Source organism: Vulpes lagopus, chromosome 11 (genome assembly GCF_018345385.1).
Source record: "Vulpes lagopus strain Blue_001 chromosome 11, ASM1834538v1, whole genome shotgun sequence".
NCBI classification, from domain to species: Eukaryota; Metazoa; Chordata; class Mammalia; order Carnivora; family Canidae; genus Vulpes; species Vulpes lagopus.
In genome coordinates, this window is record NC_054834.1 from 89,714,717 (window position 1) to 89,741,420 (window position 26,704).

A 26,704-nucleotide genomic window follows, 5' to 3' on the forward strand; every position below is an offset into this window, starting at 1 on the left:
TAGTATATAATGTCTCCGAATAAAGATTTGATTTCCATAATTATAGTGAGGAGATGAATATTTTTTAGCATCCAATGTATTTTGACCAATATTTGTTTGGTATTAAACTGAGTACATGTGTACGTGAATGCACGTGTGCACGCACACAATTATCTAAGGCTTGACTGTAGTGTCATTTGATATAAACACACACATTTCAAATTAATATATATTGGGTATATATATGAAACCCCACTAAAATCTTTTCTTAGAGTCCATTATGGAGAGCACTATTAAGAAATAAGAACCCTATCTTTAATTCCTTTTAGTGGAATCCTACTTCCATGGAAGCCTACTCTCTACACCATATAGAGATAACATCTTTCTTCCTTCCTTTTCCAGCCCTGATTAACTGTAGGCTTAATTTGAAATTTTTATATAGTTGATTTCTAAATATTTTCACATGTTCTTTTATATATACAACTAGATTATAAACTCAAAGCCATGAACACTCTTTGCATCCTCCATAGTTCTAGCAGAATGTCCTTCATATAAAAAGTTATTACTGAACATGTACTGACTGAATGAACAATTGGTATTCCAGGCACACTTGCTTTGTACTGGACCCTCCTCTGTATTGTAGAGTGTTATTAACAAGTATTGATACTTGTCACGTCACATTTGTTCATAAAATTAGATCTCCCACACGTTAATTTGAACCTTACTGCTATACTGCTATGGTCTGAATGCTTCCTCCCCAAATTCCTAAGTTGAAATCTTAATGCCCAATGTGATAGTATTAAAAGGTGGGACCTTTGGGAAGTGATTAGATTGTGAAGGTGGAGCTGTCATGAATGGGATTAGTGCCTTATAAAAAGAGCCTCCAGAGAGCCTCTTGCCCCTTACATGCAGGTGATAACAAGAAGATGTCAGCTTATGAACCAAAAAAGGGCTTTTGCCAGAATGGAGCCATGCTGGCATCTTGATGGTAAACTTCCCAGCCTCCAGAACTGTAAACAATACATTTCTGTTACTGATAAGCTGTCCGGTCTGTGGTATATTGTTGTAGATGCCCTAATGGACTAAGACACTTACCAACTGGTAAAGGTTCTCCCAGTAGTCTTGAGTCATGAGTCGAAATAGAGACAAGAAAGCCCAACTAAAGGTATCAAAGCTTGTGTATCCATAGTTGGGGTTTCGACCAGCCTTCACACAGATGTATCCTTCTGGACACTGTCTATAAGAGAGAGATGGTGCTAGGGTCAGGTTGGCATTTGTAGCTATTTCTATCAATTTGATTTATAGGAATTGTCAAAACTCAGGGTTGCTGTCTATGATGGATTTTCTTGCCTTCATTTCCAGAGCACTTTAGGTAATTGCTTACAGTGATACTGTTATTAGATGAAATTTATTAGGAAAACCAATAGAAAACTGGGATGCAAAGAGTCAGATTTGCAGACATTTAGTATGGCAAAGAGATAGCAACTACATACTTTTGCCTCTGACATCATCAGTGTCCTGCTCTTTACAAAGTGGCAAAAATAAATGATTAAAAAAATGAAAGGCCAGAAAACAAAGGGTAAGGAATGAGCTACTTTGGCAGGCACTTCTGTAGAACTTTACCAAATAAAGCTTATATTTTAGAATAATTTGACATTTGCAGAAAAATGATAAAGAGGGCACAGAATATATGTCCAATTTCCATGCCCAGTTTCCTCTGTTGTTAGTATCAATGATAGTATGGTACATTTCAATCATTACTGATACATTATTATAGACCAAAGTCTATACTTCATTCAGATTTCCTCAGGTTTTCCCTAATATTTTTTTGGCGTTTAAAGATCCCATTCAGGATGCTATAATACATTTAGTGACCATGTCACTTTAGGCTCCTCCTGGTAAAGTTTCTCAGAGTTTCCTTGTTTTTTGATTACCTTGGTAGTTTCAAGGAATACTTTCACGTATTTTGGAGAAAGTCTTTAATCTGGGATTTGTCTGACATTTTTCTTATGATTATATTGGGGTTATGGATTTTTGGGGAGGTAAAATATCATTATTGTCACATCATATCAAGGGTACATATGATCAGTGTGACTTATCACTGTTGATACTAATGTTTGTTAGGTTTCTCCACTGTAAATTTAATGTTTCTTTTTTTCTATAGTGTGCTCTTTGGAATAAAGTCACTATGTGCAGCCCACACATTAGGAACAGGGAGTTAAGATCCACCTTCTTAAAGTAGAGCATGTACACAAATTATTTTGAATTCTTTTGCATCAGGGATTTGTCTATTATTCCTCATTTCTTTATTTACTTAGTCAATCATTTCTTTATATGAGTAGTTAGTCATGGTATTCATTTTATACTTTGAATTCTAATTTAATGGTTTTATTTATTTTGTTATCTAAATTGTTCTAGTTTTGACCATTGGAAGCTTTTCCATTGACTCCTGTATCTATTTGACATAACCCCATGGTTCTATGTGTTTTTTGTTTGTTTATTTTATTTTATTTTTCTTTTTTTTTTGTTTATTTTTTAAAATTTTCTTGCTTTGAGGCACTACAAGATGCTTTAGACTCATCTTTTATATTTCCTGCTCTAGAATCAGCCATCTCTCCAAGAAATCCTTGTTCTTTTATTGGAGAATGGTATTAGAAACGAGGATAATGTTCCATTGTATACATAAACCACATCTTCTTTATCCATTCATCTTTCGATGGACACCTGAGGCTCCTTCCACAGTTTGGCTATTGTGGACGGGCACTGAGGGGGACACTTGACAGGATGAGCACTGGGTGTTTTTCTGTATGTTGGTAAATTGAACACCAATAAAAATTAATTTATTAAAAAAAAAAAGAAACGAGGATAAATGTGTGTGCGTGTGTATACACACATATCTCTTGCTTTGTTAACTGAGGGCCTAGAAGAGTAATGACATTGCCTTAGCAATAAACATAGCACTCAGACCTGGTTTCTAATAACGTGTATGTAAATGTGTATGCATGTGTAACCATCTGTACCTCGATTAAGCTAAATAGGAGGTCATACTGTCTCCAACCCTGCTTCATTACCACGGGATATCTTTCTAGACTACTACCTTTGCTTACGTGTAACTTCTCCCTCCAAAACGGGCTGGCTTCTATCATCTACTATCTATATGCTTAATTGTACAACAGTAGTATACATGCATAGTTGTTTTAGGATTGTTAATCCACACTAGCGTGGGAACAACTTTATCAACTAGAATAGGGTTGGTTTTTTTTTTTTTTTGCCTTTGTCTTATAGATTCCATTCATTTCCAAAGTTGTTTAGAACAGTTCTTATTCTCCTAGTCCTTCAGTGAGGTTATTTTGCACATTATAAATATATTTATATCTCTGTTACATTCTGTATTTCAACCTGGGATACCCCAACCTTAAAAATGATTTTATTTGCATACACTTTTAACTCTTTGTGCTGTAAAGTTCTATGAGTTTTGACAAATGCTTAATGCTCACCATTACAGAATCATACAGAAGTTTCTTCACTCTAAAGAATCTCCCATGTATCACCCAGTCAATTCCCTACCCTGAACCCTTGAAAAACACTGATCTTTTTATCATTCTATTGTTCATCTTTTAAAAAATGTCATGTAATTTGAATCAGATGAATATAGCTTTCTCAGATAGGCTTTTTTCATGTCTTAATATGTATTTAACGTTCATCAATGTCTTTTTGTGGCTTGATAGCTTATTTTCTTTTTATCACTGAATAATATTTCACTGGATGAATACATCACAGTTATCCATTCACCTGTTGAAGGACATCTTGATTGCTTCAAGTTTCTTGTGATTATGAATACAACTGTTATAAATACTCATGCATGTTCAAGTTAATTGGCTAAATATCTAGTAGGGAAATTGCTGGATCATATGGTTAGACTGTGTTTATTTTGTAAGAAACTGCCAAATTGTTCTCCAAAATGGTTGTAGTATTTTGCATTCCCATCAGCAATGAATGAGGATTTCTGTTGTTCTGCATCTTCACTAGCAATTTATTACCAGTACTTTTTTTTATTTTAGCTATTCTAAATAGGTATATAGTAGTAACTTACTGTTGTTTTAATTTTCAATACCCTAATGACAAATGATGCTTAGTATCTTTATATATCCTTATTAACCATCTGTATATATTCTTTCAGAATGTCCAGATTTTTGCCTATTTTTAAATTGAGTTGTTTTCTTTTCATTGAGTTTTAAGAGTGCTTTGTGTATTTTGCATATGTCTTTTTTCAGATATATGTTTTGTAAACAATTTCTTGCAATTATGGCTTTTTTTCCCATTCCCTTTATAGTGTCTCTACAGAGCATAAGTTTTTAATTTTAATTAAGTCCAATTTATCAATTATTTCTTTCATGGGTTGTATATTGGCGTTTAAAACTTATCACGAAATATGAAGTCATGTAGGTTTTATTCTGTGCTTCTTTTTTAAATATTTTATTTATTTATTCACACACAAAGAGGCAAAGACATAGGCAGAGGGAGAAGCAGGCTGCAGGGAGCCGATGTGGGACTCAATCCCAGGATCCCAGGATCACGACAAGAGCCAAAGGTAGATGCTCAGCCAGTGAGCCACCTAGGTGCCCTAATTCTATGCTTTCTTAAAGGAGTTTATGGTTTCTATGTATTTTACACATAGGTCTGTGGTTGATTTTGAGTTAGTTCTTGTGTAAGAAGTGAGATTTATATCTAGGTTCATTTCTTTTCATATGGACTTCCAGTTGCTCCAGCACTATTTGTTGAAAAAACTTTCCTGTTTCCTTTGAATTGCATTTTCATCTGTCAAAAATTAGTTGACTGTATTTATGTAGGTCTGTTTTTTGGGAGGGAGGTGTCTGTTGTTTTTCATTGACATATATACCTATTCTTTTTCCAGTACAATGCTGTCTTGATAGCCTTACAGAAAATCTTGAAATTAGAAATTTCTTTTGAATTTTATTTGACATTTAACAAGAGTGGGTATCAATTTTACCAGTAAATCACCTAACCCATATTAAGTACTCAATAAAGAGAAGTGATTATTATGGTTTAATAACTATAGAGTATGCATCATCCAACCTTATCCAAAATTTTATCTAGTTTTACATTAATTATAATAATAAAAAATAATACCTAAAATGCAATAAACACATGTGATAGATCAGGTGCTAAGCCAAGTGCTTTATGTGTATTAAGTAACTAATCACCATAACAACCCTAAGAGACAATATTACTCTCTGCATTTTAGAAATAAATAAACTCAGATACAGAGAACTTAGAATACTTTTCCAAAGTCAGAATTTGTAAATGGTGGAATTAAGGTTTGAATCCAGATATAGATGAACCCTAGAATTCATGGGGTTGAATTCTTATTCACTACATTATCCTAACAAAGGTTAGGAAAAATATCAGGAAAACAATCCCCCTCCATTCCCCCCAGCCCCGAAAACACCATCTCTAAGACTAATATACATTTTCAATAATACTCCTAGATCTTTATGGCAATACAAGTTTCCCATTTTCTAGGATGACACAAAATACTTCTGTGTAAATTCTGTGGTTTAAGAGTCACTAACTATTGCTATACTTGGCTTCTAAAAAAATTACACCTTGACCTAAAATCAATTTATAATACTCTTGGGAAAATAAGTATGAGAGAGCAACCTGATGACTAAGATATTAAAGTGTCTTTTATTGTAGAATGTGACCAAAAAGAACTGTTAAGTATGCAGACTCAGAGCTAGACATGGCTTTGACATGTATTTGTCCCTTGGATTTTTTTGCACATGGGATTTTCATGTTATTTCAAAAATACCTAACTCTCTCAAAGCAGTTTCCCATCTGAGCTTGCAGCATAAAGATCATGTTATAGTCTAGGTCTTTTCCAGCCACAGCAAAACTCATCACATCAACGTATACCTACATCAATCAAAATGTTCCCTGTATTTATTAAACAGCTCTGATGGGCTTACAAAAAAGATAGACTATGAGTCTTCACACTTTGGAGTAATAGTCAAGTACATACATCTTAACTATGGAATTCTGGAGAAAAGGTCTTTACCCAGAGGGGTAATCTTAGTGACCATGAATTTAGAGCTGATAGCGAGTCTTCTAACACAGAGAAGGTACTTTCTAGGTAGGTAGCATCACTCTTTATTATATACATGTAAGAATACCTTTGTATTTTTTTCCTGTTTTTTGTTAAAGTGTTCTACATTTTAAAAAATTGTTTTTCTTACCCTGCATCTGAACCATTTCCACAGAGTAGAGGGTCCTTTTGTCCATCCAAGACATAAAAGTGACCTATTAATATAAAGAACAAGCCATTTCATTTCATATCTATCCTACTGACATTAGGAATAAATGAGAGTTGGACTATCTCAGTTATTACCAAAGTGGACACAATGAGGTCTATTCACAAAGATGGTTTCAAGCCACAGTCTCAAAACTATTTATAGTCAAAAAGGCATTCAGCAACACTAAGGTTAACAATGTAGCAATATTTCTTACTGTCATCTTCAATGTAATCCTTCCAGTTAAATGTACTCATTGTTATATTAACAAATAACCCGTTTGAATCCATTGTGCCATTAAAGTAGGATGTGGTGTTGGTTTCAAAAGCAGAATCGCTTGGGGGCCATTGCAAGCATTTATTCCGCAGGTTGCCCATGAACAGCTGCAGACCAATTAGAGCAAACACACTCAGACAGAACACAGTCAAGATCATGACGTCAGAGAGCTTCTTCACAGACTGGATCAGGGCCCCCACAATGGTCTTTAAACCTGAAGAGAAAAAGCAGTCGGTCATCCAAGGAAGAGTTTCCTAAGCCACAGTGTCTTCTTAGTCACACACATCTCTTTTCCCATAAACGGTTGCTTGGCTATTTAGACACCAAAGCTTGCAGCCACTCTGGAAAACTGTGTGGAGGTTCCTCAAAGAGTTAAAAATAGACCTGCCCTACGACCCAGCAATTGCACTGTTGGGGATTTACCCCAAAGATTCAGATGCAATGAAACGTCGGGACACCTGCACCCCGATGTTTCTATCAGCAATGGCCACAATAGCCAAACTGTGGAAGGAGCCTCGGTGTCCATCGAAAGATGAATGGATAAAGAAGATGTGGTTTATGTATACAATGGAATATTACTCAGCAATTAGAAACGACAAATACCCACCATTTGCTTCAACGTGGATGGAACTGGAGGGTATTATGCTGAGTGAAATAAGTCAATCGGAGAGGGACAAACAGTGTATGTTCTCATTCATTTGGGGAATATGAATAATGGTGAAAGGGAATATAAAGGAAGGGAGAAGAAATGTTGGGAAATATCAGGAAGGGAGACAGAACATAAAGACTCCTAACTCGGGGAAACGAACTAGGGGTGGTGGAAGGGGAGGAGGGCGGGTGTTGGAGGGGAAGGGGTGACGGGCACTGAGGTGGACACTTGATGGGATGAGCACTGGGTGTTTTTCTGTATGTTGGTAAATTGAACACCAATAAAAATTAATTAAAAAAAAATAAATAAATAGACACCAAAGCTTTGTGGATATTCAGATGGTTTGGGAAGTAGATGAAGAGCCGATTTTTATTTGTGAACAGTATGCTTTCTGGAGACTTAAAATGAAAGTGTAAATAAATATTTAGGCAGGAAGCTTTTTTCTTTTGCGTGTGGTTTTACGTGTTGCCATGAACAGCAAAGAACTTGCAGTTATTTTTTTTTTTTAAATTAACTTTTATTGGTGTTTAATTTACCAACATACAGAAAAACACCCAGTGCTCATCCCGTCAAGTGTCCACCTCAGTGCCCGTCACCCATTCCCCTCCAACACCCGCCCTCCTCCCCTTCCACCACCCCTAGTTCGTTTCCCCGAGTTAGGAGTCTTTATGTTATTTTTTATTTCAGATTTTGTGTTTCACTAGGCATCTCCTTCCAACCCATTCTTTACACCAGCCTCCAAGTAGCAATAATTCAGAGGGGGAAAGAATTTTAGAGTATCAAAAGTCCTATGCCACATACATGCTGTTCAAGAATAATCTTTTCTCCTTTATTAAAGGAGACCTATTTTCAGAATAGATCTGCAGTGAATGGTAAAACCGAAATAAGTTAGCAAAGGTATGGTGGCAAAGCTTTTTACAGAACATAAAAGAGAAAGCTTTACATCACAAATGCAGAGAGAGAGAGAGAGAGAGAGAGAGCACACACATGCACAAAACTAGTATTTTTATAGACGACTCATGCAATTCTGTTAAACCCAAAGGCTGACTATATAAATAAGCATGTAATTTCTAAAATTTTAGTTACTGAACTGCATTGAGACATCACTTGGCATTCTTAAAGTTGACAAACAAGAATAATAAGCAACAAGCCTAATGATCTAAGTGTGATTTCAACCTAAATATTATTATAGTGTATTTAAAGTCAGCCTCGGTGTTTAACCTAGCTCTCACCTGGAATGACTGAAATTGTTTTCAGTGCTCGGAGAACTCTGAATGTTCTCAGCGCTGAGACATTGCCCAGATCCACAAACTCTGTCACGTATCTGTAATAGGGAGTTTACACACAACACAATAATACACAAGAAAAGTTGGAGATATAAGGGGCCTATCATCTTACACCAGTTTCTTCTTACCTGGAATTACAGAAATAGTTTTCAGAGCTCTCAAGACTCTGAAAGTTCGAAGAGCTGAAACATTGCCTAGGCTTACAAATTCTGTTACATACCTGTAGAATTAAATCAGAGTTACTGATAGTTTTGGCAAAGTTTATCCTACATAAAGAATGAAAGTTGAGTTTGACATATGGAGCCAGACCCTTGAGTTTAACAAACGGAATTGCTACAGACCTCAAGGTGCCATATGCTGAAAGCTGCTTTTAATGAATAAAATTTTGTTCTTATTTCAATGTAATTTTCACTAATATGAACAAGTTTGTTTGTAAAACTGATCAAAGTACAGTTCGAGGTATTATGTTCAATGAATAACCTCCTTTTGATGAAGTAGAAGACTATATGACATGAAAGTAATTGTTTATTGCTCATTTACCAGATAGATTTACCTTGCTAATATGTATTCTAAAGTGTATTCCTTTTTTTTAAATCTAAAGTGTATTCTTAAAATATATGAGGCATATAGTTAATTTGGCTAATAAGCAAACTCTACATTTAAAATATGTCAAAACAACCTGGTTTGTGCTAAAACTATTTTCATTCCTTTGAGCTTAACAACTTTTCAAAAATACTCACGCCATCACAATGACACTGAAATCCAGCCAGTTCCATGGATCACGAAGGAATGTAAAATCTTCTAAGCAAAATCCTCTTGCCAAGATTTTTATAAGTGACTCAAAGGTGTAGATTCCAGTGAATGTGTACCTAGCAAAAGCATCCAAACAATTTCATTTATGCTGTTCATATACATGTTTTCAAATATGGCAAATCTTATACTTTTGTGTGTTTTTTTTTAATTTGCTAAAATCTTATTCCTTATTTCCATTTACAAAGACTTGACTAGTCTAATTAATCTTATAAGCCCAAGTAAAGGGTTAAGCTGAAGAGATAGTATCTTCCCCAAAGAATCTGATTTATTTTAACTATTTAGATTTTAGAATAATAGTTTCATGTGTTTTATGGGTAGTGATCAAACTTGACCCTCTAGAGCAATGCTGTTTGATTAAAATATAATATAAGCTACATATGTAGTTTTTACATTTTCAGTAGCCAAATAAAAAAAATAAGGAAAAACAAATGAATTTAATTTTAATATTATATTTTATTTAAACCAATGTAACTAAAATATTATTATTTCAACAATTAAGACTAGCCAAATTTCAAGTTTCACATGTGGCTGGTGTCTCCCTCATTAGACAATACAGCTCTAGAGGTAAAATTTCTTGGATTTATTTATAATAATATATTCCATTCAAATTTATTAATGATTACAGTTATTTTTAGGGATATTTTACATGTCTAATCTAGAAAATATGCTTCCCCTTTTTATATTTAAGAGTCAGTCATAGTTTTAAAACTTCTCTCATATATATTTCTCGTATATATTTTGTTTTATTTTATTTTATTTTATATTTTATTATTTTTAAAAGATTTTATTTATTTATTCATGAGAGACAGAGAGAGAGAGAGAGGCAGAGACACAGGCAGAGGGAGAAGCAGGCTCCATGCAGGGGCCTGACGTCAGACTCGATCCTGGGTCTCCAGGATCACACCCTGGGCTGCAGGCAGTGCTATACCGCTGCGCCACCGTGGCTGCACTATTTCTCGTATATATTTTAAAATTGCTTCTCTCGTATATTTACACAAGAAAAATTATAATTTATTAGTATTTTATGTGTGTCCATTTACATAATTACCAAAATTCAGAGAGAAACCAGATTTCTGATTTTTACCTTGCATTAGCTACTATTTCTATACAATTGAGCGAAATCGTTCAAACATGCTCACATTCAAATTTCCGCCTCCAAAATGGTGAAAGGATTTCCAGTTACTGTTTGATACATAGTGCATTTTTAGCCCTCTTTCCTTTGAGTGTTGACAATATTGTTATTTCTGTTTCTTCCAAAAATAGTTGAGGAAAGAGTACTTGTTTTTCAACACTGTGTTCTTTTAAAAATTGCAATTTAATATTATCCTTCAAATTACCTCACCCAAGCCATAAAGTTTTGATTTACTCTTATTAAAATTAATTATATTTTCCAGCCTACTAGTATTTTATATGTGAATAAAGTTAGGAGACTTATTTTTGCATTGTTTCCTGCAGTAATTTTTTTAAGATGAGGGGACAAATAAATAAGAGGAAAATCTATGTGGAGAACTTCACATCCAGTTTTCCTAAGAACATTCCTCCTCCTTTTAAAAATAAATAAGTTAATTTTTTGAGGAATAAATATAATTGCTATCTTTATTTATGAAGTAGCTGACCTCATTCAGAAAAGATACAATTTACAATGCCAGGCTTATATTTACTTGGGTTTTAGTTTGGACCTTTGCACGTTACACATAATCACCATGACATTTCTGTTTAGAGATAGCTGCCTTGTAAAAAGCTTTAAGAGACAGCTCAGTGTACGTTTTATATATCATATTAGTGGTTAATGCCCTATGGTCTATGCTTTGGAAATTCTAGGTTATCTACAGATTTCCTAGGAGTAAGATTAAAGTTCCTACTTCTATCCCTGTTTTTGTTGATAGCTATCCAAGGAGGAGTGTCCTGGAGCTTAACATCTGAGACAGAGCTTTGCCCAGAACAGGTGTTCAGAAGTGCCTATTAGCAAACTAGATTGAACAGGTAAGTGAGAATCAAGGGGACCTTGCTCTTTCTTAGCTCTGCCCCACTAGGCTCCTAATCATACTGTTGATTCTGTCCATGTCACCAGGTTTTTTCCTGTAATTACGATCTGCCTGCTTTTCATGACCCTCACTATACCGTATGGTCCTCAGCCTTTTCTGTGTGTCACCTCTTTGTACAGGGACTGTTTATGCTATCAATGACCTGTTTTCATGTCAGAACTGAGTTATCTTCTCTTTTCTTTGCACCCTTGTTTGTTCAGTTTGGATTGTTGGCTGTAACCACTAATTTTGCTTGTTTTCCTGGTACTTTGCTGTCAAGTGACTAGAGATAAATGATCAGGAAACCTGTGCAAAGTTCTCCCACTGAATGATGAAGTCAAAACCTTTTGTAGGGATAAGACTACTTTCATAATGGATATAGTAATCTCTAAAACTGACTTTAAAAAGAGAGCCCTGCGAGGCACTTGGATGGCTCAGTAGGTTAAGCGTCTGACTTCAGATTTCAGTTCAGATCATGATCTCAGGATAGTGAGATTAAGCTCCACGTTGGGCTCTATGTTGAGGATGGATATGGAGCCTGCTTAAGATTCTCTCCCTCCCCCTCCGCCTGTCCCTCTTCCCTCCTTCCCTGTTCTGTCTCTGTCTAAAAATGAAAAGAGAGAGACCCGAAAATTCAAGGAATAATATTCAAATGTCTTCTTTACCTATATTTTAATAATGTTATACAAATAAATGAGACTTGTACATGTTTAAATGCTTCAGTAATTTCTTCTAGGAAAAGTGCATACAGAATAGTTTTATATAAGTATGACCATTTGTTAATCTACAAATCATAAATGATAACTAAGAATTCTGTTAAATTGCTTGCTTCAGCATAAGAACTGGATTCTCTACTAAAATGATTTCTAAGAAGCATTTCTAAGTTACTATAAAAATATCTAATATGTTAAATCACTGACAAATGATGGCTTAGAATAGTGTATTAAATCCTCATCGAAGCTATAAAAACAGAAATAGAAGTGGGACTATTTGTCATAATAATTTATCTCCTATTGGATATTACTTTTTAAAAATATGACAATAAAAAGAACATGCTAGAAACTTTTTTCACTAAACCTTATCATTATATTCTATTACACAAAAATAGCCTACATAACGTAAATACCTTCTTTTCACTAAATTATATATTTCTTTGTCATGAATAACCTCACACGTGACTAATAACTTTTAGGGGAAAATGTTATAATGCGAAATTATGTTAGTTAATGCAAAAATTTCCCCCAGCACATTGATGTTTTGGATCAATTAGTGGCATCCTTTTCCTCAGACTTAAATAGAACATCCTTAGCATTAAAGGAAGATCTTAGTACTAATGCAGAAAGTTGACATTGAAGAGCCTTCTTTAGTACAAGTAGAGGCTAGTTTAACATGCCAAAGAACTATTGTGCTTAGATCTTTCTCTTTATGTTAAAATAATAAATCAAATGTTTTATTTTATTGACATGATAGAAATGTCCCCAGGGTCTTCATCTTCAGGGGAGAAAGGACAAGGCCTGGAGTCTGAGACTGGCTGCGATTTTAGGTATAGAGCTTTAATTGAGCCAATATCTTTTTCTTGGGATTCTTCCTGTGTTTATTAGCGTTCTGATTACAAAGTTTCATAAGTTTTGAGTGATCTTCTCTTAATCATGTTTTCCCCTTAAGTCCTGTTATTTTTTTAGCTATGATTTTGTAGAGACCTTTTATTTCTTTTATGGTACACATTTAGGGTGTTTTAGCACACATGCTGTATCTAAATAAACTACATATCTAAATATAACTAAATATCTAAGTTACTTAAACACCTAAATGTATTTTTCTAAATGTAATGATATATAACCAAAATACCTAATATAATAATATTGTGCTAAACACTTAAATCTGTTTTATGAGACTATAACAATAATAGTAGTATACTAGAAAAAAATATTTTATTCATCACATTACTCAAATGGTCATTTTAAAAAAAAAGATTTATTTATCTATTTGGGAGAGAGAGAATCTAAGCAGATTCCCTGCTGAGTGTGGAGTTTGATAATGCGGGGCTTGATCCCCAGATTGTGAGATCATGACCTGAGCCGAAACCTAGAGCCAGATGCTTAACCAATTGAGCCACTCAGGTGCCCCAGATGGTCATTGTGTTTTATCTAACATGCATAACTATGATTGAATTTTAACTTTTATGCTAAATGTTTGATTTAGTTTACCAGCTGGTGTATACTATCATGAATTTGTTGGAAAGAATACTTACCCCATAGAAGAAAAACTCCCCCTAAGAACTTCCCTTTCTTCTTTCATTTTATGGAAATAACTTTTTCTTAGAAGTTTTTAGCCTGACTCCAAACAGTGGAAAACTTAAGTTAGACCATAACCATAAGGCGATTGCTACAGAATATGAGTGTGCATTTCTCATTAGAAGAAGTCATTCTTACTTACTCTACATTCTTCGTCCAGTCTGGAGGGTTACTCAAAGTCATAAATACGCAGTTGGTCAAAATAGTGCACATGATAAGCATGCTGAATAAAGTAGGTTATAGTTAAGGAATAAATAGTATATTATCATGGCCATTTACAATCCATACAAAAAAATCATCAATAAAGTTATCTGTGAAATCTGTCTTACTTATTTGTTTTAAAACAATGGCAAAAGTAATAAGAAACTTCAAAGCCTGTCATACATTCTTGGTCTACTCATTTTCATTTTACATGAAATGTAAAATTTCACGGAACTGAATTTAATGGAAAGAGATCTCTATTTGAAGCAATAGGAATTTCTAACCAGTTATGTAAAATAGCACTGCAAGGGGAAATAATATTCCTTTTTTAGAAAAAAGATTTTATTTATTTATTCATAAGAGACACACAGAGAGAGAGAAGCAGAGACACAGGCAGAGGGAGAAGTAGGCACTGTGTGGGGAGCCTGATTCAGGATCATGATATGAGCCAAAGACAGACCCTCAACCACTGAGCCACTCAGGTGCCCTGGAAATAACCATTCTTTAGTAACTTCACAATATAAGTGTAAAATTGTAAAAAATATGAATGTAATTATATGTGGTTGTACTTAGATATAATTTAAAATCACCACTGACTGACAGAAGATTAACGAATGCAATATAAAAACTCTGAGAATGTCTACCCCAGTATTTTCAAAGATTACACTGATTGAGAATTCTACTGTAATTAGCTATTTTTAATAGTCTTATTGTGATGAGACTCATTCTTTTAGTGTTTATAGCATAAGAATAAAGGGAGAGAGAATTTTTTGCTGATAAGTTACTATTGTTTTCTAACTTTTTATTTTCACTTTAGACTGTGGGGGAACTTAATGGGCCATCTAGATACCACACCATACAGATAAACGCTATTTTGAAAACTTCCTGAGAATTAGCTGTAACTAATTTCTCTTAGGATCTCAATCAGACTTCACTCTAAGGAAGATTATGATTATTTGGGGGGTAAATATTTTATTTTAAAATATAAATACTTACTGATATCAAACCATAGAATGAAAAGAGTTCAAATGAATCTCAAAAAGTTAAGTCTTATTTGCCCTATTTCTAGGTTAACCAATCTTTTGTCTCTCTTTTAGTTTTTATAAGGCTATTTTGAATCTATCTATATAAAATTCACATTTTTGATTAAAAATCTAAATGTGACACAGGAAACCATTAAAATCCTAGAGGAGAATACAGGCAATAATTTCCTTGATATCGGCCATGGCAACTTCCTACTAGATATATGACCTGAGGCAAGGGAAACAAAAGCAATAATAAACTACTGGGACTTCATCAAAATAAAAAGCTTCTGCACAGCAAAGGAAACAATTAACAAAACTAAAAAGCAACCTACAGAATGGGAGATTATTTGTAAATGACATATCTGATAAAGGATTAGTATCCAAAATAAATAAAGAACTTGTAAAACTCAACACCCCAAAACCAAATAATCCAATAAAAAATGGACAAAAGATATGAATAGACATTTTTCCAAAGAAGACATACAGATGGCCAACAGGCATATGAAAAGATGCTCAACATCATTCATCATCAAGGAAATACAAATCAAAACTACAATGAAATATCACCTCAAACCTGTCAGAATACCTAAAATTAAGAACACAGGAAACAACAATTGATGGCGAGGATGTGGGGGAAGGGGAACCTTCTTGCACTCTTGGTGAAAATGCAAACTGGTGCAGCCACTCTGGAAAACAGTATGGAGGTTCCTCAAAAAGTTAAAAATAGAACTACCCTATGACCAATAACTGCACTACTAGGTATTTACCCAAAGGATACAACAATACTGATTCAAAGGGGCACATGCAACCTGATTTTTATAGCAGCATTATCAACAATAATCAATTATGGAAAGAGCCCACATGTTCATGAACTGATGAATGGATAAGGAAGATTTGGTGTACACACACACACACACACACACACACACACACACACTGAAATATTATTCAGCCATCAAAAAAGGAAGAAACCATGCCATTTTCAATGATGTGGATGGAGCTAGAGTGTATTATGCTAACCGAAATAAGTCAGAGAAAGACAAATACCATATGTTTCACAAATATGTGGAATTTAAGAGACAAAACAAATGATCATAGGAGGAAAAGATGCAAACCAAGAAATAGACTCTAACCTACAGAGAACAAACTGATGGTTACCAGAGGGGAAGTGGGTGGGGATGGTTTAAATAGATGATGGAGATTCAGGAGGGCACTTGTGATGAGCAGTGTTGTATGGAACTGTTGAATCACCAGATACTAATATTATACTGTATGTTAACTAACAGGAATTTCAATAAAAGCTTTTTAAAAAATTTAAAAATGTCCATTCTTAAACACAGCTTCTGAATACCTTTCTATTTTATCATTACCTATTTGAGAATTTTCTTGAAATCCACACCTATTCCATCCTTGTTTGTATGGTTTTTGATTATCATTGTAAGTAATCTTAAGTTCAGTGATTTTTAAGTACATATTATTAAATACATAGGCATATAGTAGTTTAATAAATATTTAGTAAAGGAAGGAAGATGAACAGACCCAGATGCTGAAGATACAGAACCAAGTAAGGCATAAAAGTGTGAATATTTGGTAATATAGATAATAATAGTAACCACAATAGGCTACATTTCTTTAGCAATAATTATGTATGATCTACTTGAGGATAATAAGTGTCAAGTAGATTTGCTGTTGTTCCTTCTACAGAGTATGCTTCATTTACACATTCACTAACATAGTTCATTTTTACTTCTAAAATCATAGTAGTCATTCTATACTAATCTTTTTATGAATGGCAGAAAATCAATGAGAAAAACAGATTGAATAACAATGTCACCATCAATCTCAAAGAAATTATATATAATATATAAAACAGTATATGTAAAATATAAATGTATATTAAAAATATATATTAAAAGAATGACGTTTTCTATAAAATTAAGCACCAGTACTCAGTCACATGAAAAGGATATGAGTGTACCAGAATCTTAATAGCAATTTTCCTAACAGGGTTTAGTGGAGTTAAAATATACAAGGCAGAGGTGGCACTGAATCGGAAAATTGCCTTCCCTTTATTCAATACTATAAAAGTCTGAAAAAGAAAATATTAGAAAAAAATTACTAGATTACACAAATGGCTTACTTGAAGAGCTTAAACACATGAAGAACTGTTTACCTGATTTGTTTGTTCAAACTTGTTTAAACAAGTTGGTATATCATAAATACAACATGTTTGATATTTCTCCCCTAAAATAACATATAGCTATGAATAAACATATTATTTAAATTATCTAATTTGTCTCTAAGGTTCCAATTTTCTGATACAAACTGATGATCCTACAGAAAATTATTTATCAAATTGTAACTTTAAAGACTCCAATTTTATTTAAAGCTTACCATCTGTCTCCAGCTTTGGTAACTTTTTCAGATTATTTGGTACATATTGCTACTAAAATAATCTTTTTTATTTCAATTATTTCAAGTCTTTGAACTCTAAAGTTTGTGAAGCCTATTTCTCCTGTGGTAGTTGTCCTACTTTAAAATGTCAAACACACTGAATAACCTGGTTTAGCTGATTGTGTAGATCTGCTGGTAATACTGAAAAGGGACAGCTGCATTGAGAATTAAGCTTAAATACATCATTTCAAAGGGCATTCTGTAGCTAAAATCCTATGACCTGAAACCTATAATCATCAACTTAACATTTAAGCTATGCTACGTGGTGATTACCCACCACTTCTCTCTAGGGTCATCTTTTAGTTTTTCCCACTATAGACATCTCTAAGACATCTCTGCTCTAACCAATATAGTCCACTTGTCAGTTCCACTCACAACCCTGTCAGCTCTCCCCTTTGATTCTGAAAATGTGCCATAAAATCCTAGAGGAAGGAGGTACCTGAGAGGTTATCTAATATAAACTCCCCCCATTTCAGGGCCATAGCAGGCCTGACAATGAGGTCCCACTGACTATTATATCAAAGGTTCTTAGTCTTATCTGCAAATTAGAATCTCTTGAGGTGATTTTAAAATCGCCAGTGTTTGGGTCCCACTCATAACCAACTGAATCAATTTCTGGAGGATGGGCACAGACATGGATATTATTCTAAAAATTTCCTCAGGTAATTCTAATATGCAGCCAGGGTTGAAAAGCCCTACTCTCAGAAAATGTCTTCAGCTATTAAAATCACCTCCTTCATCATGTCTTTCCAGATAAATCATTGCCTTCTCATCACTCCCTAATTGTTTCCCTTTACCAGTAAGTCTTAGTATATTAATTTGTACACATTGGCATGTTGCTTGTAATTACAGTCAAGTGGCAATTTACATGTAGGGTTCATTGCACTGAAGACTAGGTTAGAAGTTGTTATAAACTATTGAGCATTAAAAGCCTGTAATCTACTTTTTCTCCATTTTTTTCACAGTATTTAATAGTGTGGTTTGTACATAAATACTTGTTTTAATTAAGTGCAGGCTTACCTCTAAGATGCCATTTACCTTTAAGACTTCAATATATCCATTTGTTTAACAATATGTTCTTACTCTTAAACTAAGGGCAGTATGCCATACAATCATGTTCACTGACAACATGGTAGTGTTTGAATAAGTAGACAGAAATATTTATATTGTGAGTATAAGGGACAGAGAAAATAAATTTTCCATACATTGCCCTTTTGTATTCAAGACCATGGAGCCAAGCAATACTGAACCAACCATTTTCCATATATTGCAATCTATAAATTTGAACGATTCTAGAAGGAGGGCAAGTAAACTTCTTTACTAGCATGGAAATCATCCATAAGGGACAGTGGATATTGGAAAAACTACCCCCGGAGCACAAATACATTAAAGGATTTTCTTGAATCCACAGAATTAGATCATTTAGTATTTCAAACAGTCTAGATCCATTTAAGGTATTCAATGATGTAAAGTTCACCATAATCTAAAGTACATTTGTTCATGCTTTTGTGAAGCAATTTCTCTGAAAAGAGCAGTTACTACTAGTAACATTAGGAGATGAATTAATTTTTAAAAATCTCCAAAAACAGAGTGACAGGAATGAACTGTCCCTTTAAACATGAAATCCTCTGCTCTCCCAAAAGATTAGCCTTTGTGGAACTAATGGGATTAAAAATGACATGCCAAGGGCATCTTCATTGAATTTACAGGTTCTGGAACAGAGGAAGCCTTAAGAAGACAATTTCAGTTTATTTCTGGGGAACGACACCTAACACAAAACCTTGAATTCTGAGAAATGAGGAATAAAATACTAATACTCCATATAGTGAAAGAATCACAAGGAAGACATTTGAACTTTGGGATTCTGAGGTTATTGGAGTGTACCTAAACTGAAAGTCATTATAGAGAGTAACAGATATTGGAGGGGGGATAAATAGTATCAACTCCAAAATCTGATCGCCAAGTAATGGTAAATACTGATGTGACTTAAAAAAATGACTACATCTTGGTACTAAGGTGATGAATGTTATAGCTAAAAGCATGTCAAATTAGTTGCTGTTCTCTCTGGAATACTGCTTGCTTTTCCCCAGATAAATACACTTCTTACAGGTTCACTAAAATTTTTATTACTTGAGGTAAGAGTAAGTTTTACATCTCTGAATAAGACCAGATCGATCAGAGAACCCAAAACAGTATGCAACCAATTTTTTTAACGTTTTCTTTCATTTTATTAATAAATGCCATATATAGTTTTGCTTAATGCTGAAGAGCTCTGACTGCTTAGGTTCAGTCTCTGAATTCACTGCTTATCGAATGTGACTTGGGCAACTTACTTCCTCTCTGGATTTGACATTGCCCATGTGTGAGATGAGGCTAACATCGTATCTGCTTGACAGGTTATTTGAATATTAAATGAATTATGCCATTTAACGCATTGACACAGTGCCTGACAAAGTAGGAACATGACAAATGTTAGCTATTATGATGATCACTGTCACTATTCTTCAGTTATTACCTGGTCAACTTAAATACCATTAAAATATGTTGTGATGTGCTTCATCTGGTTATCTGATTAAATTATGTATATAGGCTATATCAGATTTAATGGTAGCAACCTGTTAAATAATGCTTTATAGTTTTAAAATGCCTTTTACTTCCATTATTCATATAATTAACATAAACTTCATACCATGTTTTTGAATTCCAGAAATTTTCCATTAGCTTCTTATGTTAGCTCACAATCACAAACTACCTTTTTCTTCAATAGCACCTCAGTCTTCATTTTTATAGGTACTTCATAAAGAAAAGCAGTGTACCAACAGTAAAAAGTAAATAATATAGCTACCTCCCAAGATGGACCATGGCCATGAGGAATAAATCAAAGTCCAAGTCTGGTTTTCAGGGAGGAAATAAAAACTGACTTTGTTAGCACAGAGAGGACAATTCTGTTTCTTAGCAGCAGACTCACATTAACCAAGCTTGAAAGGCTGACATACACAATCAGAATGCCAATCTATTTATTTACTAAAACAAGATGTTTCACTGTCACATGGGCTGAAATAATCGCAATGGCACAACCAGCATATTCTTTCCTTTCAAGCAGATCTATGGGAAGACAAATTAAAAGAAGGTCTTTGCTGAGGGTGGAGTCCGCACAAGCCGACTTAATCAAATGCTGCAGAATGTTTAATGACACCTCTGTTAGGTAGCCCTGTGTAGTCCCTCTACAATGAAAATAGTCTTGATTTGGCAGGGGGCGGGGGGATGCTTTCAGGGCTACTACTAAAGATCTGTCTCCCGTGGAAAATGCCAGTGTTCATCTCTGTTACTCTCCACTCCTTAATCTTACTGATTTCCTGTCTTAAGGGCACTTCCCTTCCTTAAGTAGCTAATACTTCTAAGCATGTCAGAGTGAGCATACCCTTGTGTTTTAAAGATATCTTTGCAAATATATACTCCAGTCAGTAATTCTAAGGAAAATTTTGTTCTAGTTTCTCAGGGGAATGTCTCACTGTCATCATCATGTGCAATAATAACGTACCTAAATTTCAAACTTTTCCTTATCACTTCTATAGTAAGGTACTGGAATAAATTAGTTTTAAAAATACGTGAATCTATATTAAATGCCACTTTTCATGAAACTAGTTTCAAAGGAAAAAGAAAGGGCCTGTTTATTTGAATTTGTTTTGTGATTCATAGAAAGCATTTTAAAGCTTGCTATTCCAAGTGTGGCCTGTGAATTATAACAGCAGGAATCTCACTCAAGGACTTGTTAGAGATGCAGGATTCTCTGGCCTCACCCAGACCTCCGGAATCTGAATCTGTATCTTAACAAGATCCTCAGATGATGTGTTTACACATGCAAGTTTGAGAAGCCCTCTTTTCGGGCAACAGGGTTATTTCCACATCTGGATGGTTAACTATCAGGATTTTTTTTTTTTTTTTACCTTATCACTGATCTTATAAGATTAAATTGCTTTTAAAAGGATTGGTTCTGATTAATAAAGGTATTCAGTATCTTCTTTAAACCACAAACCATCAATTCGTGGTGATATTTTATTTATCTTTAGTTTCTACAAAGACTTGTTTTTATGCTTTTGAATGTGAAATATAAATTGTGGTTGTAAAATGCCAAAATATCAATTAGATGATGAAATGAATATCATCCATTTAAAAAAATGTTTACTATAAAACTCTGCACAGCTGGTTAAACTTTAAAAACTAGTTAATTCTGACAGAATTATGTGGTTATTATAGCATTAGGAAGACAATAGTCATAACTAAATTCAGATCATATGTAGATAGAGAAAATTGAGGGGTTTTTATCTTTTTTTTTTTTTTTCCCCCGCAGAGTGATGTTTTAACAAAAAGCAGGTGGGACTGCGCTTGTCAATGTATTGTCTTCCTATTGGAGGTTGCTAAGTAAGATTATTACCTTCTAGAAGACAAAGCTATTGTGAGGAAACCTCAAGCCAATTAAGAACTAAACAATAAGAAGTACACATGCCCATAACTGTTCTTTTGCATGGCTGTTCTTCTGTTGTCTATCTCATGCTTAAAAATGTCAGTGATAAGAGATATTTTGCTTTGTTGGTGTCAATTTTAATTTTGACTATTTCAGGTACTGTGAAATTGTAGAAATTGTTCATGTCTCATATCTCTTCACTGTAGCCAAATTTTGACTTCACTTCTTATCAGTGTTGTTGCTGCTCATACTGTACTTACAAAGCAAACGGAAATAAAAAGTATAAAATCTTTAACAGTAGAAAACCTATGATGTAGTATACATATGAGCCAGAGGAAAGCCTATTAAAGTTAGTGTTTAATTAAAGACTGACATTTGGAATTATAACTTAACTTTTGAAAGTATAGAATCAGTACTCACTTTCTTACTAATATAGTACGGGTCCAGGTCCTCCAGTGGCTCTGACACCATCTCTGGAGGGATGTCTCCATAAATAAATGGAAGGTTCTTTCCAGCTTCCAAGTCACTGTTTGGCTTTGGTGTGTTCTCGTCATCCTCTTGTTCTCTCTTGGGCTTTTTGGCTTTCTCTTCTGCAGCACGTTTTTCGATAGCAGCAAGAGATTCTCTAGTAAAAAGGCGGAAGCTGTCAGGGCCCGGGGGTAGCAGCAGTGCCTGTGCCATCTTTTCATCCTGCACATTTAAGTACGTTTAGCTCCTTGCATACGAATTCCCTACCAAAGAGAAAAAATGCATCAGAGTTAGGAAAGCAAGTGAGTGAAAGGTATTAAGAGAATCAACCAAGATGTTATTTAATATTTCTTCTAGTAATTTTCTTTGCTAGTATATTAATAAATGACTATTACTTTATTTGTGGTGAAAGATTCTTTTCTTCAATACATGGACTTTTTTCTTTCTCACTGTACGGTATAAACATTTTACAATGTTCCTTTGGGGACTCTTTTAGTAACCTAATTTTTGTTTTAAGATTTTATTTATTTGAGAGAGAGAGAAAGAGAGAACACGTGGTGAGGAGGGGCAGAGGGAGAGAGGGAGAGATAGAAGTTGACTCCTTGCTGAGCAAGAAGCCCGATATAGGGCTCAATCTCAGGATCTAGAAATCACAACCTGAACCAAAGGCAGGCATTTAACTGCCTGAGCCACCTAGGTGCCCCTCTAGAAAGTTTTTAAAAGTATAAACACTTTAGTGCTGCACTACACATTTTAAACTGAAGGATCATTATCCAGTCTCATTTCCAATAAACCAATTTTATAAGTCTATCAAAGTCTAGTCTGAGACTTTTGAGCCAAAACATATTAGTGTACTTTTGGTAAAAAGAGTACTGGCAGTTACGCTTGTCAGTGAAATTACTTAAGGACCCATCATTTCTCCCCCTGCTCCATGCCCCCACCCCTGCTCCTTTTATCACGTCTTACTAGCTCTACAAATAAAGAAATACAGTGGCATATGTCTGACTCCTAAAATCTCAGGATAGGAAAAGTAGTTTTGCTTAATCCAACCACGTTTCTGGTTGTCATCATCATCATCATCATTGACCATTGGTTCATCAAACAAAGTCTGACCATCAGCAGCAACAGAGATGTCAAAACTATTCTCTTTCAGCTTTTTTTTTTTTTTTTAAAGATTTTATTTGTCAGAGAGAGAGAAAGCGAGTGCACACAAGCAGGGGGAGTGGCAGGCAGAGGGAGAAGCAGTTTCTCTGCTGAGCAAGGATCCCAATGCAGGTCCTTGAAGGACTGGCTCCCAGTATGCTGGGATCATGACCTGAGCCAAAGGTAGACACTTAACCACCTGAACCATACAGGTGTCCGTCCCTTCTTTTCAGCTTTTCACCTTGGATCCTTCTGATGCAATGTGGAATATATTTCCTTTTCCAGTATGCTGTTCTTCAACTATTCTAAGACACTTTTCTTATTCTTTCTGAATCTTCCATTTGGTGTAGTGGTTAGAAGCATGGACTAGGAGCTAGGTGCTCTCTGTTCTTAACCCTGGCTCTGTCCTTTATGAGCTCTATGACTTTGCAAAATGTAACCCCTCAGTGCTTTCATCTCCACTTATAAAATGGGGATCCTATGAGAACTGACCTCCTGGATTATCATAAGGAATAAATGAATTTATTTACACTAAGTGTCTAAAATAATTCTGGAATTGATAAGCACTGTCTTGGTGTCAGCTATCATAATCTAATTATCCTTCATTCCTTCAGCTGTTTCCTCCATTGTGGTTTCAAGCATCCTCACAATTCAAGTCACTTTCCTTTAAGTAAGGTCCTGAATTAGTGGAACCACAGTTGACCTTGGAGATCCAGGATTGGGCTAGTACAGGGGCATAATCACACATGACAAGCAACTGTCTGAGATTAGAAAGGAGAGAAGGCAGACACATGCAGTGGCCCTGCTCAATTCTCCAGGAAAGGTAAAAAAAAAAAAAATTGTGCTAGAAATATGACAAAAGTGAAAAACATACAAGAAGCTGGCTACATAAATTTCAAAATAAGTTAACAGTGATTTTATTTTGCATTGTGCCAAAAATCACATTTAAAAAATCAAGGTAGGAAATAGAAATAATAACAACAAAATACAGTGAATACATCAGTCATCTTATAGAACAATCTACAACCATGACATCATCAAAGTCATCTGTGACATTTTCCCTATCCTAACTACCCACTCCCATCTCTGCCCCACACTTATTCTGGTCTCCATAATAGTTTATCTCTAAATGGCCTGCTAATTCTTTGCTGTTTATTTCTTGGTTATACTAAGCTTGCAAACAATAAGAGACTTTAGATCTTATGGCAACATAAAAATGATAATAGACCAAAAATGATTATAGATCATTATAGATGCTTTGAGTTTATATCTGAATCACTAGTTCCCTGGTCTGTTCTGATGACTAAAGCATTTATAACAGCTGTGTCTTTTCATTGAATTAGTATTTAAAATATGACATTGTTATATTTTCTGCTACTATGAAGGTATATTCTAAGTAAGATAAAATAACAGATGTCAAAAAGCTGTGCCATTTCTTGCACTAGTTCTGAAAAAGAACTGATTTGTCGTGGGACGGGGCTTTTTGTTTTTTTTTGTGTGTGTGTTTTTTTTGTACTCCATCAAGGGAACTTAGAAGGCACAAAATAAATAGTTGATTAATTTTTTATTAAAATAGAATAACTAGGGACACCTGGGTAGCTCAGCAGTTAAGCTTCTGCCTTTGGTTCAGGGTGTGATCCTGGAGTCCCAGGATCGAGTCCCGCGTCGGGCTCCCTGCAGGGAGCCTGCTTCTCCCTCTGCCTGTGTCTCTGTCTCTCTCTCTCTCTGTGTCTCTCATGAATAAATAAATACAATTAAAAAAAAAACAATAACTATTCTCAAAACTTCTAATTCAACTATTTGGTGCCTTTTAAATTCATGACAAATGGCACAAAGTAGAATTAAAGTTTTTAGCTATTCTATGTCCATTTTGATGTCCATATAGTGCAGTGCTAGGCTGTATGGAATAATCACATTATACTTTTGAATGTGGAAGGAGTTTGCACATTAACTGCAAGCCTTAAATACCCAGAGAGATGTGTAATCCACCCGTCTCTCATCACCTTTCATGAACTGAATGGGTAAGGTTCTTACTAAATGCTAAATGAAAATTAAATAGCATGATGAATATATCTTAAGACATTTCTATGAAACACAGTTGGTTTCTTAGGGGACAAGAAAGGTTACTTTTATATTTGAACATTTAATTTAACTAATTTTTGTTTCTTTATTTAAAATGGGATGAAGAACATACAGCAATAAGAATCTGAGTTTTGGGTTCATACTGAGCCTGTCACTAACGGTTTGGACATTTAACTTTCCTCAACCTTAGTGTCATTGAAATGAAATACCTTACCATATATGTAGCAACAGTTTGCCACAAAGAAATAACCAATTATACTCATTTAATTGGAGTTCCCTGGTTCCTAAGTTTTAAAATGAAATTAGGTTAAAAATAATGTGGAGATATTTTAATAATCTGTATAGATTACTTTGATTTGTCTAAGATGACATGGAACAAGGTACCATCACAGAATCACAAAAATATATTTAAACAAATAATTTTATATCTTTCTGTTCACTTATCAAGGACTAGAACAAAGAATTTGAGTCTTGGTCAAAAAGAAGTAAAGAAGTCTTTTTGAAACTGCATATGGTTGTCTCTAAATCCTGAGAAGATAGGTCAGTTCCATTCACTTGGCCTTTCCTCTAAGGTGAACTAAGATTTGCCCAATATTTGGATAGGCTAAGACATTAAAAATCACAGTGAGGGGAGCGTCTCATGGCTTCTCCTGCAGCTTTGCTGTTTAGAAACATCTCATAGTTCCATGGCAGTCCTATTTTAATGTTTTCCTCTTCTTTCTTGTTCTTTGTGAGCCTGTTATATAGACCTCTTACATAATTTTATTCCTATTAGAGCAGACTTTTAAAAATTAATTCCTACTGATGCCTTGGTGTGGGATATATTTTATTAATGAATCTATGTGCATTATAATTTATTAAAATACATCAAATTTAATATGCCAAATTTTTTCCAGAGCTGTCCTTACAAGGACAAAAAAAAGATTTAAAAAACGATCTGAGGAGATGATCTCTTTGATTAAAAACCAAAGTGTGTGTGTGCATGTGTGTGAGTAAAGGAAGTACATCCCTCTGTTAATCAATAAAAATAGTATAGTTCGATTAATCCTATAATAGGGATGGACCACATAATTTTAAACCTGGAAGGATTAGGATTGTTTATTCAAGATATATTTATTGAGGGACTACTGTGTATCAACACTATTTGGACTAGGCATCCATGGTCCCTGCCACTAAGGAGCTGACAATCTGGTGTGAGATGTTTATACAAATAATTATAATATAATTATATAAA

The 26,704-nt window shown here is 34.5% G+C and overlaps 1 protein-coding gene and 1 long non-coding RNA gene across 6 annotated transcripts in view; one reads left to right on the forward strand and one right to left on the reverse strand.

The window, feature by feature from the left end:
- Positions 1 to 11,431, forward strand: part of LOC121471828 — an 81,804-nt gene extending 70,373 nt beyond the window's left edge. Inside the window, exon 3 of the long non-coding RNA XR_005982711.1 lies at positions 11,201 to 11,431. This is a non-coding gene — a long non-coding RNA (uncharacterized LOC121471828). The remainder of the gene's footprint in view (positions 1 to 11,200) is intronic.
- LOC121471827 (sodium channel protein type 3 subunit alpha) overlaps positions 1 to 26,704 on the reverse strand; it is a 106,436-nt gene that overhangs the window by 56,201 nt on the left and 23,531 nt on the right. For 4 of the 5 annotated variants that reach the window (XM_041722670.1, XM_041722673.1, XM_041722672.1 and 1 more), the window contains 8 exons: positions 22,198 to 22,508; positions 16,829 to 16,947; positions 13,775 to 13,864; positions 9,242 to 9,370; positions 8,448 to 8,539; positions 6,508 to 6,780; positions 6,237 to 6,300; positions 1,075 to 1,216 (listed from right to left, as the gene is read on the reverse strand). In XM_041722670.1, the coding sequence (XP_041578604.1) occupies positions 1,075 to 1,216; positions 6,237 to 6,300; positions 6,508 to 6,780; positions 8,448 to 8,539; positions 9,242 to 9,370; positions 13,775 to 13,864; positions 16,829 to 16,947; positions 22,198 to 22,458 (1,170 nt within the window). In that variant the 5' untranslated portion in view covers positions 22,459 to 22,508. Of the gene's footprint in view, positions 1 to 1,074; positions 1,217 to 6,236; positions 6,301 to 6,507; positions 6,781 to 8,447; positions 8,540 to 8,629; positions 8,722 to 9,241; positions 9,371 to 13,774; positions 13,865 to 16,828; positions 16,948 to 22,197; positions 22,509 to 26,704 lie in introns of all 5 variants that reach the window. The other variant, XM_041722671.1, reaches the window with a different exon arrangement.